At 39.5% G+C, this 16978-nt stretch overlaps 2 protein-coding genes across 3 annotated transcripts in view; both read left to right on the top strand.

Moving 5' to 3' along the window:
- Positions 1–658: 658 nt before the first annotated feature.
- Positions 659–3680, top strand: LOC147172061 (uncharacterized). Its single transcript, XM_086077888.1, has 5 exons — positions 659–683; positions 753–1152; positions 2945–3124; positions 3268–3349; positions 3437–3680. The coding sequence occupies exons 1-5, from the start codon at positions 666–668 to the stop codon at positions 3678–3680; spliced, it is 924 nt and encodes a 307-aa protein (XP_085934014.1). The 5' UTR covers positions 659–665.
- Positions 3681–4484: 804 nt separating this feature from the next.
- Positions 4485–16978, top strand: part of LOC147172062 (F-actin-uncapping protein LRRC16A-like) — a 52068-nt gene continuing 39574 nt past the window's right edge. For both annotated transcript variants that reach the window (XM_086078039.1, XM_086078038.1), the window contains exons 1-2: positions 4485–5202; positions 10118–10215. In XM_086078039.1, coding sequence (XP_085934165.1) covers positions 5163–5202; positions 10118–10215 — 138 coding nt within the window. In that variant the 5' untranslated portion in view covers positions 4485–5162. The remainder of the gene's footprint in view (positions 5203–10117; positions 10216–16978) is intronic.

Consider the following 16978-nt stretch of genomic DNA (forward strand, 5'->3'; position numbering starts at 1 on the left):
GAGCAAAAAAATCCATTATACCCAGCTCACTTCACAAAAAGAAGCAATTTGTAGTGATTTTTTTAAGTGCCTTCAAGCTCTTTAATGCCATTACAAGTTGAAGTTTACAGTTAAATAAAAAAAAACTTAATTACACATTGAGTGTTTAAAACAACCATATATTTTGCATTACAAATTTTTGTTTAATGCAGTTTTTGCCCCTGAAAATGAACGATTCAGTGGAATGAACCTTTTGAACGGGTCTTTTGAATGAAATGATTCTAATAATTCGCACTTGCAAGAGCTGATGTAGCCACCACTATACTTTCCATCATTTATCGAAGCAGATGTGGTTTGACCTTTAGAAAAAACTAAAACGTTGTGTGCTATGGTGTGAAAGTACTGATTTTGATTGACATTGATCGTAAGCATATAATTCTTTACTAAAAACAGAGTTTGCATTCAGGCTAGTTGTAAATTTGCTATTTAAATATGCAGTTCATATAAATGTATTGTGGCAGAGTGTCACGTGATATACGAATACTGCATCCATGTGAAAATGAAAAAGTCAAAGGTATCAAAAATGTCTTCATGGCCACCCCTGGTCACAATATAGCTCCGCCCCTGTGACTTTCTGAATTCAATGTATATAAGTGCGTGACAAAGCACAATAAAGCACGCATGATATGCTCAACATCAACATGGTAAGTACAAGGACCACGTTGCGTTCAAAGTCACTTGTAAAAAGAATGACACCATGTTTTCCTCCTCAGCTGTCCCTGTCATGCCTGCTGCCGATACTGCTGATATGCGGCGTTCACTGCCACGACTCCCCAACGGAGTTTCCTCCCACGTTCAAATACAGAGATCCGTCAACAGGGGAGACGCTCGCGTGCAACAAGTGTCCCCCCGGCACGCACATGTCTGCTCGCTGCACGGCGGCCAAGCAAACGCAGTGCGCGCCGTGCAGGGACCGCCACTTCACGGAGCTGTGGAACTACCTGCCCAAGTGTCTGTACTGCAACCATTTCTGCACCGGCGACAAGGTGGTACAGACCGAATGCGCTCCTCGCAACAATAGAGTGTGCCGCTGCAAGGAGGGCTACTACATGACGGAAGACTACTGCAACAAACACTCGGAGTGCGCACAGGGATATGGCATTCTTACTAGAGGTGCATATTTGAAGTCATTTGACGCGTTTTGGTAAGAAAACCGATAAAAAAAAACTTTGTTTATAGAGCACTGCATATAAAGTGCTGTACATAAAGTAAAAATCTAACATAAAAAAACAAAGACAGTTTAAAAAAAAAACATTTAAAACATAAAGCCACTAAAACAGACTAACTATTTAAAGTTACAACTGCAATATATATATATATATATATATATATATATATATATATATATATATATATATATATATATATATATATATATAAAATTATTATTATTATTATTTATTTATTATTATTATTATTATTTTAAGTATATAGTTGATGTGCTTTTTTGTTATAGCTAGCTGGCGATCAGTTAGTAGTGATGGGAATTCTGGTTATTTTTACAGTATGGCAAAACGGCCACAAGAGAGCGCCCAAAACTGATATCAGCTGCTATTGCGAGTACCGTTACCTTGAAATAAGGCAGCGTATCGGCCCAAACTCGCCCTACCCCTACAAATATTTATATATATTCTTTAATTGAACGTTTAATACGTTAAGCTTTTAACTTTTTTTTCTACTAAACTAATTTAAAGTGAAACGAGAATCGCTCAAAAACACAGCACTGCACAACAAAATGAAAATGTAAATATGTGAACAAAAAAAGTAAGCATACCTTGTCTATAGTTCTAATGAGAGAAAATGACTGGAAATGATCTGACCTTTTTGAGAAAATTCTGTAATGAGAGAGTGGCATTTCTGCAATGCATTGTCTCTGTCCAGCATCAGCAACAACAGTTAAATTAAGCCCTTACTAAGGGTTGCACAGCAATGCAGAAGGTTTGAAAATGCTGCTTTTTCCACTGGTTTAAAATGACACCTTGACAAGAGGTATCTTTTATTGTGGCAAAAGAAAGTTCTGGCTTTGCTCATTTTAGGAAGGAGGAGGAGGAGAGCGACAGAACAAGTAATGGGTGGCTGTACATCCTCTATAAATGGCTCGGCGGGAACTTGGCGAGTTTAATCTCTTCCAAGTATATTTCATAGTAGAGCATGTCTAAATGTCTTGGTGACATCGGTCTTAAATAGAACATTTTTTAATTCCAGATGCCTTGCTATCACGGTAGACATCCTCTGCACTACCCAGCAAGGCTCTATTCCAAGATGGCCGCCTCTCACCATATACATAATGAATGGGCTCATCAATTGGATTCTGCGCACTACTATGTGCAGTGTGAAAAAGGCGTTTGGCATTTTTATTAATAACATTTTCCCCTTGCAAAACCTACACTCTATTTTGTATGCTCAAGAAAGTTTAAATATTCCGGATTTTATTACTCTTCCAGCTATCACACCTTAACCATTGCCAATGTTTGTGTTGCCTCTCTACGAGTGGTCCTTTGCTATTTTCTCTCTGTCATGTCCTTGTGTGGAACTGCCACCACTCTTGGAAGTAAAAACAAAATATATATATATATATCCTGGAGCTGTGCGTATATGCTAGGGAAAGAAAATGGATAATGGTTAGATGTTTTAGCTACAGCTAACAGGTGCAGTTACTCACTTGTTTCATACGTTTGTTGTTAGACGTTCCTTGTTGCTAGGCAGATTTTGTGGTGCACAAACATTTTGTACTCATCAGTTGACAAGAGCTCTTGGCATATCCCCCGAAAGCTGTTAAATAAAACTGGACCCTGTAATTACGAGTGACTGGCAACCAGCCGAGGGAGTACCCCAACTGGGATTGGCCTAATTCAATGACATTAATGAGAATAAATGGCAAAGACGAGTTTGTTTAATTTTCCAGGTACATTACAAAATGACACAGTGTGTCAAAAGTGCAGTGATGGCTTCTTCTCCGCCTCTTCATCTGCTGTGGAGACGTGTGCCAAGCACAAGCAATGCGTCAATGGGCAGCTTGTGCTCTTCAATGGCAGCGCATCTCATGACACGATGTGCGGCCTCTGTGAAGACCTTGCAAATGGAGGTAATTTTGTACTGTTTGATGCAGGCTGTAACATTCTTGAAGTCTTGTTTGATTTGACACGTTCATGAATTTGGTATAGACTTAATTTGGTACAGCTACAAACGCTTGGCTTGAAGGCAACCTTCGTCATCTTTCCTCTCCAGGTGAGCTGCTCAGGACCTTCTTGTCAAGATTCATTCGTATGCACAGAATGCGCTCTGTGAAAATGAGGAGATTTTTTAACAGGTGAGCCCTCTAAAGTCTATTTGAGTATACAGAAGTGTCCATGATCGGTTCATTGTTGGATTTTAACAACCATCCTTTCTCCAACAGATATATCGATAAGTCAGGGGAGGAAAAGCACATCATGTGCTCCTCATTGACTCACCATCAGTGTTTGCATAGAATCAGAATTTGGCTCCAAAAGACCCCAAAAGAGCGGCTGAAGAAACTGCCACACATGTTAAGAGCTTGTCAGCTCGTCTCCATGGCAAAGAAGCTGGACAAGCGACTCAAAGAGATTGAAGGACAGGAACCAAATTGTACCTTAGCACGTTTATTCTCATTTGACACATGACTGTACATTTCAAAACTATAAACATCGCAATGACAAAACCTATTCCCTTATGAATCTCATTTGTCGACTGATAGTTTAAGGACCTTGGACATAAAGTGATTCTAAATAAATATCACATTTTGCAAAAATCACACTACAATGTTTATGCCAATTTGGGAGGTCGCGCATGCACTGATGTTGGATGATAAGGCCTTTATGGACCTCGCTTTGTCCACTGCTGCCCACTCATGTTGGAACAGGACAGTGCCATTCAAGTTTCAGCATACCAAGAAACTTTGGATAATTTCCATGCTCCCAGTTTTGTGGTAACAGTTCTCTCTGTTCCAATTTGATTGCATGTGCACTAAAAGAAGGCCAACAATGACATGTTTGGTGTGAATTAATTTGACTGGCCTTTATGGAGTCCTGACCTCAACCTTATAAAACACCTTAGGGGATGAATTAGAGCAGAGAGATATCAGTGAACTGGAAGAAAGTTCCCACAAATGGCTAAACCTTGTAGAAAGCCTTCCCAGAAGAGTTTTAAATCTGTTCAGGCAAGTGAGCAAATACTTTTGGCAATAATATTGTATGTACCTATTCAGAATGCACTTAGGACTATAGTCAGAAAGATGTTGTTAATATATACAATGTTAATTCGGGATAGTCAAATTGAGCTTCTGTTGAGTCTAATTGTCAGACTAGAGGATTTTTCCTACCCGGAAGTATGTGTGACGTCATATTGTAAATTCCTTGCAATTCACCTAAGAACCACAAGATGTCCCTCCCTCCTTTCTCGAACTACTTTGATTGTCATGAAGAAAATCGCTAGCAAAGCAGACATGTCTACTCTGTTGTTGTCTTTTAAGATGATTGAAACAACAACTTTAGCTAAACTATAGTTCAATCGGGCTTCAATGCGTTAATTCGATCCTAATTGAACGGCGTTAGTTTACGTCGCCTGAGATTAGGAGGTGCCGTAAATCGCTCCCTCCGGTTCTCCGTGTAGTGGCAGACTGCTTAATGTAATGCTCGTAATATTCCGTCTGACACCAGCAAAACCACCGCCCCCTCCTGCCACGCCACTATCGGCTGTCGCATCGCGGGCCTGGGAGGGGCTCACGCTCCCGGTCTCCACCATTGGCTGCCGCGGAACAACTACACCGACAGCTTTACGGTAGGGAGACAGCGAGAGAGGATGTTGTCCCGTTGTGCCTCCGGAGATACGGTACATCTGGGCTTTTCGGTCCACTTTTTTTCTCTCCGGCTCACGTCATCTTAAAGCCGCTTGACTCACAAAGCGATGCTCTCCGGCTCTCCTCGCCGACATATTGTCCGGACACTGCGGGGGGAGAGGAGCATGTAACCGGCAAGAGAAGAACCGGCGAGGCGGTAGTGTGCGACCACCTTTTTACACTTGGCTTTCTCCCTCTTTTGCCTTCATTCCGATCCCAACGGGAAAACCTCAGCGTCGTGTTGTTTGGATACTTAAGTGTGCACAAAATGAGCGAGGACGTGTCAGAGGTCCCCAAAGAGCTCATGGGTGAGTAAAGATCATTTGTGGCCATGTGTTCAACCCTCTTGTCAGACCCACGCGTGCGTGCATGTGTACTAGTCGTGGGTGCGAACGTAGTGTGTTGTCCCCCTGCAACGCAGCACAGCCTCTCATTGTGCCCGACAGTGGCAGACAATAGTGCGATTGTCTCAGTTGTGGACCACTGCTACTTTAACTATGTAAAAAGTCCTGTATGGATTTCCTTTTGCACGACAATTATATTTATTGAGACCGCTGTACAGTACAATCTACACTCATGAGCCAAATATTTTTCATTATTGCAACCGTGGTGTTTTTCCAAGGCCCAAAAGGTGCACATTTGTTTATACCTTAAAAGTCTGGTGTTAGCAGTGTACAAAAGGCATTACTTTTGAAAGTACCTCTGTGCACAAAAGCAATCGATTACAAAGTCAAATGTTAGACAAATCTGTGAGGAGTGGACTTGATATTGATGTTTTTTCCTTGAATATGAGCAGCAAGTTGTACAAAAAACATGAACAAGTCCCTGTCGCTGTAAATTTATTGCATTGTGCTCAAATTGATGCTGATCTAAAGGCGGATGTCTTCCATGTATAATCCTGTAGTTTTGCTGTTTTTGCATATCCAATTTGGTTTAAATAAACCACAATACACATGGAGTGGCCATTATTAACTCATTCACTGCCATTGACGGCTATTGGTGTAAAAAATTCATTTGAACTATTTCTATTAGTTTAAATTTTTTTCCACTTTTGTTAACAAGAGTATGAAAACCTAAAAGAAAAAAAATATTATACATCTAGAACAGATATAAAATGTATGATTAATCGGGAGTTCACTATTGAAGTCATGCGATTAATTACAATTTAAAAATTTAATCGCCTGATGCGATTAACAAAAGAAAAGAAAATATTATTAAAAATTAGGAGCGTCAGGCGATTACATTTTTAATCGTAATTAATTGCATGACTTCACGAGTTAACTCACGATTAATCACACATTTTATATCTGTTAATTAAAAACATTTTAGGTTTTAATACTCTTGTTAACAAAAGAGTAAAAAAAAATGTTAAGAATGTACTGTTCTTAATAAGCCATTTATCATGATACATGTAAATACTGTACTTTCATACTGAGTACAATTGATTGTAAAGACAATTTGTGGACAGCCTGCACTTTTTTTTGTTCTCAAAAACTGGTGTCAAACTTAAGGCCTGAGGGCCCATCACCTCACTTGGAAAAAGCCTGACACTAAATGTCAAGCCTTCTTTGGGTGCCCTGCCCTATGTATTTAAATGACCTACCATAGCATCACAATAGCTAATCTGCAGTAACAAGATAGCGATCAGTTTTGTTGGTAAGCATTAACAATCGTTCAATGGGGGCTGGGATGAAGATATATGTATAGATTTGGTTTCAAAGATACAAACTCTGATGTGTCTTTTCAAATGTAGCACCTCAGTGAAAAGCTATTGTGACACTCAAGTATAAAGAAGTGTAGCCAGTTAGTCCTGACTCCTGACTGTCTGCCCAGTGTCCACAGTTTCATCTTTAAAACTCACAAGACTGGTCCTGCGAATGTGCTGTGCTTTGCTGACCTGTCCGTGCTGTTACGCTGGACATTTACTTTTCCCCCCAGTTGTGCAGCTGTGTGTTTAACTGTCTTTGTTTGACCAAGCAGTTAGTATTTGACACCTTGGTGCAATCTTGGGCAAGCGCAAGCACTTTTCCATCCCATCTATGGACACACTTCCTCCTTTTAATGGGGCATGCGGTGTTCAGGAACTTGTATGGAGGCACTTAATCAGAGATGGCTTCACTGGCTATATTAGGTCGCCTTGTGCATCATCCGCACTCTGAATATTATATTTACGGTGTGGTATAGGGAAATCATCCCAACTGTCATGCAGTCATTGAGCGCACTAAGGAATCTGTCATGGTCACGTCATGTGAGGTGTTGTGCGGATGATGACCATTGTTAGGAACATTTGTTCACTGATGCTGGTGATTCAGCATCATGCAACATTTCCCTCCCCCAACTGCTTAACAAGCAATCCATTTAGAAAAATGACACTCAGACTGTTTCTATTTTACCTAAACAGTCTACTGAACATTGAGATGTATTGTAGACATTTAGTTAAATTATTCTTATGCCAATTGGTGTAACTTGTCTTAATAGTGCTTTTTATGTAAACACACTTAAGCCTCTTTTTTTTTTTAATTTACATTCTTGCAGCCAGTAAAAAAAAAAAAACTAGCATGATCTCACATGGGTTGTTGTGTTTTTAATTACGCTTGTTGTTTGTTAATTTGATTAACACTGTTGAAAAAACAAAAAGGGGAGAAATGGAATAAACTCATCAATTAATTTGGACCAAAGCAAATAAACTATGGGTGTAGCAGTGTCTATAAGTAAACAAGTATTCACACTCACATTTATACTTATTAACAGTTTAGTGATTGGGGTCGATCACATAATTTTCCGATGAAAAGTATCAAATAAAAACAATTTGATACTTCTTTTTTTTTAGTAACTCATTCTCTACACTGCATATCTGCACTAGAATCACGGGTGTGCTGGAGCCTTTCCCAGCCGCAGACGAACCCACAACTTCTGAACTGTGAGGCAGATGTTCTGGCCAGTTGTCCACTGTGTAGCCATCAGATTGTTCCAATTTTCTTTTTTTCTTTTTTTTCTTTTTTAAGGTCACAAAGCCACAAAATAAACCTGAGTGAGAAAGATATTGCCAAATAGAACAGCTATGGCTTCGTTTTGTGTTACACAATGTAACGTTTTGAGTTTGTGTGGTAGAGTAAAAAAGATAAAGGGCACGGAAAATAATCCACACCCACATGAGTGCTGGGATTCTACAAAAATGCTTCTCGTTTACTCAAACGGTAATTTATCAAACAAACCCCATTTTACAGCACCAGTTTGTTCATGAATGAATCAATAATCAGGTAAGTTAATTGTCAAAATAAGTTATCATGGCGAGTTTGCTGCCAAACCAAAGGCCCTTTTCGATGACATCACTTCCAGGCAACACACAGTAAGGGAACTATCCAAACCACTAAGGGCTGGGCAATTAAATGATCCAAAATTGTGATCATGATAAATAATTTAAAGGTGTTAAGGATTGTAAAGGTAAACAAACACAGAAAAAAGAGGGTTTTCAAACTCTACCCAGCCATAACAGCAGTTGGTACCCTGAGCAAAGTTGCCAAAACGTATTATGGTGACATCGGTGAGGATGACTTGTTTTGTTACCATTTTTTTAATATTGACAGCGAAAACACCAACCTTTGATGTTGAAACAATTGACTTGTAAAGATCCAGATGATGTGATTAGGATACGAATGTGGCAATAAACAGAAAGTGCACCAATTTGTATCTACTAGGACTCTATAAACATGAGTCAATTTGAGCTTGAGGTTCATTTTCCCAATTAGACGAAGTGCACATGCTGTAACTCAATCCACGGGGTGGCCGGCTGGTAAAATTAGCACCGCTGTTTTAGATGAAGTTAATCAGTGATGGAAGTAAAAGAAAAATGTTTGCTTTTGCTCCAGCCCATTAAAATATTCAAGGTCTCACGTTGCGTAGGGACACACACAGACGCTACACAAGAAAACGTTAGCCAGATGAACTGTTTTTGAGTGCTTTCCCTAATTATTTGTTTTCTTTTGATCCGGAGAAGCCTGTAGGCAAGGATACACATGCCAGCACAGATGTGCTCAAGTATATTCTCCCTCAGAATGGATGAGTGGGAGTGTGAAGAGCGCGGAGAGGCAGCTGACCCACTTCTGCTCTCTAGGCCAGCTTGCCAACTTTGCTGCTTCTCCTGGGTGTGAACAATCAAGCTGAAGGGAGCATATGCTGCATAATACGCACGTCTGAGACTGAGTGCAGCACATTTTTATTGCTCTATATAACTGCTATTACCATCAAATGTAGCTTAATAGTCAACTGGTTAGTAATAGTGATACTCTGGGAGTTTGAGGTTAACCCTGCTTAAGTGGAGGCTATTAGGGGTGTGAATTGCCTAGTTAGTAGCTTGCGATTCGATCTGTATCACGATTCATAGGTCACAATTCGATTCGAACCCGATTAATCCCAATACGAATCTCTAAGTCAATTATTGCGATTATTTTTTTTTTAACTCAAATTTAGAAAATACTAATCAGTAAACTTTTACATGTACGCTGTAAGATTTGTATGGAAATCTACTTCAGGTTTATAACTGTGGTCCACAAACAGGTTACAATCTGTTTCATGTTTAAAGAGTATTGAAATCAAATTGAAAGGCTTAACGTTCCATTAATATAACGTTCTTCCATGCATAAAATGTGAACCCTAATTCTAATTAAGACATGTTGTTGAACATTTCCATCAAAAATTTAGCTTTAAAAATCGATTCGGCTGCATATTGAATCGATACGAGAATTGTGGGCTGTAATATCGCAATATATTGCCCAATACTTTTTTTTTTAACACCCCTAGAGGCCATGCAAGTTTAAAAAAAGGCTGTCCAAAGGCTACTTTGCATGAAGTTTAGCAAACTATTATTATTTTTTTAATGCTTTTGTGGGATCGCCAACTGGATTAAGAATGTGTATGTTGGTGTGTCTATCGATGGTGATGTGTGGATGAATACTGGCGTGATCTCTGAAATTGAGCATGAATGCAACTGCGTAGCCCCTGTGGTCCACGTGCAAGTCCGAAGCTGTCTAGGGTCGTACTCACAATGCAGAAGGAAGCGTGGAAAAAGAGGCATAATATCGAATACTTTTCTTCTTTGCTATCTCTGGTATAGTGTTGGCAAAGATAGCAATGTTTTTGGCTATGAATCACCGCTGCCATTATTGATTTCTATTTCAAATATATGCCAACGCTGACTTAGGATCTTTCTCTTTTTGTGTGTAGAGAGCATGCGGGATGCGGTAGGGAGGAAGGTGAAGCTGTCACTGAGGAAGCGAGTCAAACTGGAGATCAAAGGAGACAAGACAGAGAACCGAGTCTTGGTGAGTCGACTGTTGTTGCTTTCCAGGATACACAAAATAACTGTCTGCTTGTCTGTCTGTGCTCAGGAAACCTCCACACATTTTTCATCTTTTCTTTGACATTTGAAAGCAATTCTCAGGAATAAATTGAAACTCGAAGTAGACTTATGAGGATAAATAATCTTGACCAACCATCGTCTTATCTCATCCAAGCTGAAGGTTTTGTGCCCCGTTGATATCTGGGTTGGGACAAATATGGCTATAGCAATTTATATCGTTACATCTTACAGATGTGATTCAAGAGGATCAAACTCGATCGAAAGAGCCAACATTATGTATGTAGACATAGCCAACCAACATTTTTAGACAAGTTTTAAATGAAAAATAGATATTTTGTACTGTAGTTCAATAATTTCTTATATACAGGAAAACAGTTTCCTTCAGATTTATAGATATTTTATATCATGATGCAATATTTTGTATACGGTCATTATTGTTGGCAAAATGTTAAAATAATATCTGTGATTTTTTAAATTTAGTTTGGTATATACATATTCGTAAAGGTTATTAAAATGGAATATTCCTTTTCTACATTTTGTATTTGTCAGCATCAAAAGTGCAGTATTATTTTTTGGGTGGCGCTCAACACACTCATTGACTAGTCAAAAGAGAAATGCCACTTTTTGGTGTGAAAACTAGGATGTTAAGAAGCACAAAATCAGCAATTAAAAATAATTGTAGATTAGGTCAAGAGAATTAAAATGCCTTAGTCTTTATGCACTTTGACATTTTTGTCTGATTTAGTTAGCTGGGTATACTGCCATGTGCTTGTATGACATCGCTCCATTTATGTAGCTAACTTAGCTGTCAATATTGTCAACTTTTAGTCAAGACAGATTGAGGTGTACCGGTCTCAACCACACCACGATAAATCAACCAAAGATGTTAGTTATACTTGGTAAAGAAAATGGTCTAATTGAGGTCAATGTCATTTTGATTAGTTATGCCAATGGGACATTTCTCAAACTTAGTAGAGTCCAAGAAGCTTCATTATCTTTCCGTCCCTCATTGACTTTTAAGTGCAACTGCCACGCCAGCTTTTAAATTAATTCTCCGCCGTCTTAATACTTTGGCATGCATGTGTACTGGGTAGTGCTTTGCACCCGCTGTTGGAAATCTAACAGCTCAGATAATTTGAGGCAAACTGGCAGTAATTTAGTAAATGACTCAGTAGCGCGTGTAAATGACTTCAATTAATTCACGTGGAAAAACAGCATCTCATTTCTTGTTGACATGAAAAACAAACGTCCTGCTGTTCAACATTTAGGACAGACTGAGGCTCATTCAACAGGTCATCGAGTTACTTTTGACCGTGTGTCTAATGAGCCGAATAGCAACAGCAGCTTTGGACCTTGTACTGTTGGCTACAGAGCAGTAGATCAACCGATTATATAAATAAATGTATTCCTGGTGGATTATTAACAATCCACCACCTTGCCTCCTCTTGGGCGGTGCAGCTAAGATACAGGGTGATTGAATTGGCATCTCGTCAATCAAAATGATTCCACTTTTTTTTTTCATGTTGTAACAGAAAAGGGCTTCCCTCACAATGTTTGAATAATTGAATTGTCCAAAAATTTCGATGCAGGGGTGTTGTCCAACATTTAATTGGTATTATTATTGCTTTTTTTCCCAATAAGATTAAGAGATTTTGTCTGTTGCCCACGTAGTAAATGCGGGCCATTATAAAATAGGAAAAAAAAACGATAAGAAGAAGGATAATTAAGGTCATCACACGACTATTTTTCCAAGTCATTCTGTTAAGAAACTGCAAAAGTCACCTAGGGACATGAGCAGAAAGGATGAGCTTTACTTTCACGTTTCCTGTGTTCGCTAAATGATCTGGCAGCTGTGCGAGGTGGGAACCTTGTGGCAGGGAACGAGTTAGTGTGTCGGAAAATTGCTCTTGTCAGTTATGTAGCGCTCTCATTAACTGGAGAGGCAGCGAGTATTACATCACGAAGAAATATGGTCATTGAAGTCTTGCGCACTAATGTAAAACTACATAATTTTAAAAATGTCTTTGTGTTATCTGGGAGGAAACAAATGCAGAACACAGCAAAGATGTGGGAATCTGTGTGAGGATTTTCAGTGAACAAATTGTGGTATTTTATACGGGCAGAAAGCATGAGAATGTCCCAGTGACCGCACTGCTTGACCACACTCAAGTAAACAATGGGCAGTTGTTGCTATGGAAAATACAGAAACTGATTCTGCAATAAACACAAAAGGAAGGCTAACATGTCAGGGAATTTCAATTTATGAGTGGGATGGCGTTTGTTGATTGTCAGTTTGGCCCATGGAGTGCAGTTTGTAAATTGGGGGAATAAAAGGTCAAATGTAATCTGAGGAGTTATTTTACAAAACACTTTAAACCGTTTGTATTCTTCTGAGTAAAAACAAGTATTATATATGTCAGTCAATCAAACCTTTTTTTATAGCACCTTTCATACTTTAAAAGCAACACTAAGTGCTTATACAATATAGATGATCATGGCCTTTGAATAGTTCGAGCACATTTAAGATGAGATTCCAGCAGAACACAACAGTTTAATAGATGTTTAAGTAAAATTAAAGGAAATGACACACGCATTGTTTCTAAAACATTTGAGGAGTGGGCTCGAAACTAAACGCACTAAATGTGAGTTTAAGTCAGACAGACATGTTTGTCATATCTTAATTAACAGACGATGCGGTCCAGCCTTAAGCAGCGAGAGGGTATTCAATTTGGTAGCATTTGTGTGACAACCCCCCCCCCCCCCCCCCCCACACACACACATTTTATACCACTGTTGCCCTTAATGACAGGGAAGAGGTTTTGGCAATATATGCAGAGCACCTATTATGAAAACATACTTTGGTATGAATCTGCCATGATGACAAACCAGCTCTTCCCACACCACACGACCCAATTTACTGGCCATAGCGTGTAGATTTACTGCTATTAAGACAGTCCACACCGGACTATCAGTAAATAACGACTTAAATGTTTTTATTTCCCACTATGCCGGTAGTTGTATTGTTGTCATTTCTTTCTTCTGCTGAGCGTTGCTCGGACTGTTAATGGAGGCCTTGAAGTCTTTTTTTTTAGTACTAAGCCTTGACAGATTCTCACCTGCCTTCTTTGAAGATGACAGGGTAATTAATAGTGGTTGAGATAATAGCGTCAGTCCATAAAACACACACCGATTGAGTGAAGTGGACTGTTATGGCGATTGAACCTCAATGTGCCAAACTGACCTTGATGAAAACGCCGAACCCTAAATCGCTCTCGATGAGGCTAGTACCTTGAATGTCAGAAGAGGAAATTTGAGTACTATACTTGACTACGGATACTATGCCAGCTTTTCTATTTTAAAAATAGTGTTGATAAAATTACAGTATATTAACGGTGTGGTGAGAAGCTATGGCGGCACCCTTAGCATTTGTCTATGTTGTTTAATGGGAGAGCCAACCCTGCAATTGTGAATGTAGTTTGACCAAGCAAATGAAAACAGGACTGAGAGCGCCCAGGGACTTTGTCATTGTGCCATAGGTTGTGAAATGGTGTTACTCATTCATAGAAATGTGTCTGCCTTTCACAACTCTTGCACTAGAGTCCTCCCATTAGGAGTTAGCCTCCTCTTGATCTCATGGTCCAAATAAAAGACAGTGTGTGGGAGTATGTTCGTCCAAGACGGAAACTCTAACCAAGGGTTAAAGGCTGTTTTTACTGCCTCATACTGTTTGTTTTGTAGGAGTGTCTTTATTACTGCATATATCTCAGTGTGATACATCAATGTAATTAAATCAAGAGTAACACAGATATCTTATGATCCACTACACAGATGTTCCTTGAAATAATCAATCGGTTAATCTTTTACTAATTTAAAGCCGTCAGGACTAATCAGCCGATGTAGCAAGTATGCAGAGGTCCACTGTCCAGTATGTACTCTAGGGGTGGGAATCTTTGAATGTCTCACCATTCGATTCGTTTCCAATTTTTGGGTCTGCGATTAGATTCGGAATCGATTTTCGGTTCAATGATTTTTGCTTCAATTAATAGATGTGCAAAAAATCGTAATGATCTACTCCAGTCTGACTCGCTAATGCTAATTAGCATGCTACTCGCGGCATTTTTATCACTCAAAAGAACGGCTCCACTCTGCAAAAAAAAAAAAACTTTTATTGGAATAACTTGATCGTGACTTTTTCCTTCTACTCTCTAATGTGGCTACAACTTAACAGTGTATCAGACCGCGTGGAGCTACACTGCCCCTAAGTGGCCAAATTGAGTACAACATGAACAGCGCTCCCAATAAAGGCACACACAAACAAAGGCAAGACAGTATAAAAATAATTTAAATAAAATCGATTTTGGGACATTTAAAATCGATTCTGAATTGTGCTAAATGAGAATCAAAAACAATTTGGCACACCCTAATGTACTCTCAATACGTAAATGGGGACTGTTAAATTTGTAGGCTTTACTTTTCTTGTCATGATCTTCTCTTCCCGCTTGAGGTATGTCATTAGGGGCAGTGAGAAAATGGAAGTGACCCAATTCTTGAAGCCTACCTGTATTGTCTCCTCTATGAGAACCTTCAGCATCTTTTGTCAGTGTGGCACTTAGACTATTCTTTAAAGGCTTTCATGCAAGTATCTTCCACATGTTGAATTCGGTTTGATAAAGATTTTAGTCTGTGCTGCAGGCTGTTTTGGTCATGCAGCAAGCTTTTAAAAGTAGCTAGGAAGTTACTGTTACATCTATGATTCACTCAGTTGGCTGAGTGAACTGAATCCTGGTTACAGCGTTTACATAATTTTTCATGCCACACTGTGAGCAGCTTAGCCAATATCATTACTATATTTAGAACATGTTGACTGTAGTTAGGGAGGAAGACACATTTTGGCACTCTTCCTTCAGCCAATGCTATCAGACATCCCAGTCTCTCTCTGGAGTTCTTGTCACGTTGAGCTATTGTGCATTTTTTTGCCGCCTTCGAAGCTTGTTGCAAAATTCTCATGTTATGTAGGCTTTCGTGGGACTACCAGATTGGAGTAAATCAGAAATGTGTTGCATTAGGCTTCATCACTAGCTATGTTTAGCATATTTGAACCTTACGATACCCTCAGTAATGTATCCCAAGGGAGGTATTACCATGCAATGGAGCCTGGCCTCATGAAAGCCCCACCCACCGTCATTCATTTTATTTTGTTATTTACGGATCCCCATTAGTCTCTACCAGTGCGGAGACTAATCTTACTGGGGGTTTAATGATAGTTTAGGTCAGAGTCATGGTCTTAATGGCAATTGCATACAATCACCAGTTTTATATTTATTTTGTAGACAATGTCACGATGTGATTGATTGATTAATATGTCCGTTTTTGTTGTCATTTTGTTCCTCTCTCCTCATTTTAGTGTGACTGTGTTCATAGAATAGACAATAATATAAAATACGCCTAATTGCCAAAGAATCGTCATTACATTACAAAGGATATACTTTATTGAACGTGTTCAGACTGAGCCAATGAGTTGTTTTAACAGGATAAAATGGTTTGTAAAATTTGCTAAGGCTAGACGTGTTGGAAAAGAGATCTTGAAATGGATGTATGAATGTCAATGGTTTTATTACGAATGCTATTTGCTCGACATGAGTGGTGGACTATCGGTATACCAAATGTTTTCCTATGCCCTGGTTGGTACAGAGTCAGTCTGCTTTCATTGGCTGAAATTTAATAAGGTTTGTAGGTCGTAGCCACAGCGCATTGATTGGACCGAAATTACATTTGTGCACGGTGCCTCGACTTTACACAGCTGGCTTCATGGTATTCTTCTTTACATTACAAATTATTGTAGTTACGACTGAATCAACGGTGTCACTGCCATGTAGTGCTTTTGGCTTCGAAATGATTTGATCTATAATTATGGCTGCTATGGTAGTGTTGGGCGGTTGAATACTTTTGACGTCTGTTGTTAGGTAAGCATAATTGTTTGGATAAGATAACACAGAGCATCATTTGATAAGTATTATGGATTACTGTTGGAGAGGAGATCCAAAGCTGTTTGTGTTTCTTGTTCACGGGTAATGTCAGCGCAAAGCACTATCACTTGTCGTGTTCCTCTTTAGCAAGCTAAACAGTCGTATATGCCAGCCTGCCCACACTGCGGTGAAAAGCCAAATCTGTATTCACCATTCTGAAGTTCAACCATACTTTGATAAACTGAACTGCAACACTTGGAGAAATGTTGTTTATTAAGGGGTTGCTGTTCTCTTAAGGTTTGAAGTTAGGCATTTAGTTTTGGTGGTTAGGGCACGTCTCATATCAGTGCTTTCCCTCACAAAGATAGCTGTGTTATTGGTGTTGACTGATGTTATCTGCCTAGTCCAGAGGGAAACCTGTGCTGCCAACATCAGAAAGATCCCCCTCCCTCCTCCTCCTCTCGTTTTACTCAGTCTTTGTCTCTGTCATTCCTTCTTTTGACGTATTTCCCGACTGTCTCCTACACAAAGCACTGCGGGTCCCACCTGGAGCATTGGAAGGCTTCTCCTCTGCTTTTGTCTTCGTTAGCGCTGTAAATTAACTCCATATCCACGTCTTGATTACTTTCTTGCAGTTTTATCTCTAGCATCTCTATGTTCTGTGCTGATATAATTTACCAAGAAACCTTGGCCAGCCAGCATGCAGGGCTGCTTCACACACAGACCCCCCCCCCCCACCCCCCCACTATGCCTGGCTGG

This window comes from Leptonotus elevatus, chromosome 6 (assembly GCF_054856555.1).
Source record: "Leptonotus elevatus isolate MCC_2025b chromosome 6, RoL_Lele_1.0, whole genome shotgun sequence".
Classification (NCBI taxonomy): Eukaryota; Metazoa; Chordata; class Actinopteri; order Syngnathiformes; family Syngnathidae; genus Leptonotus; species Leptonotus elevatus.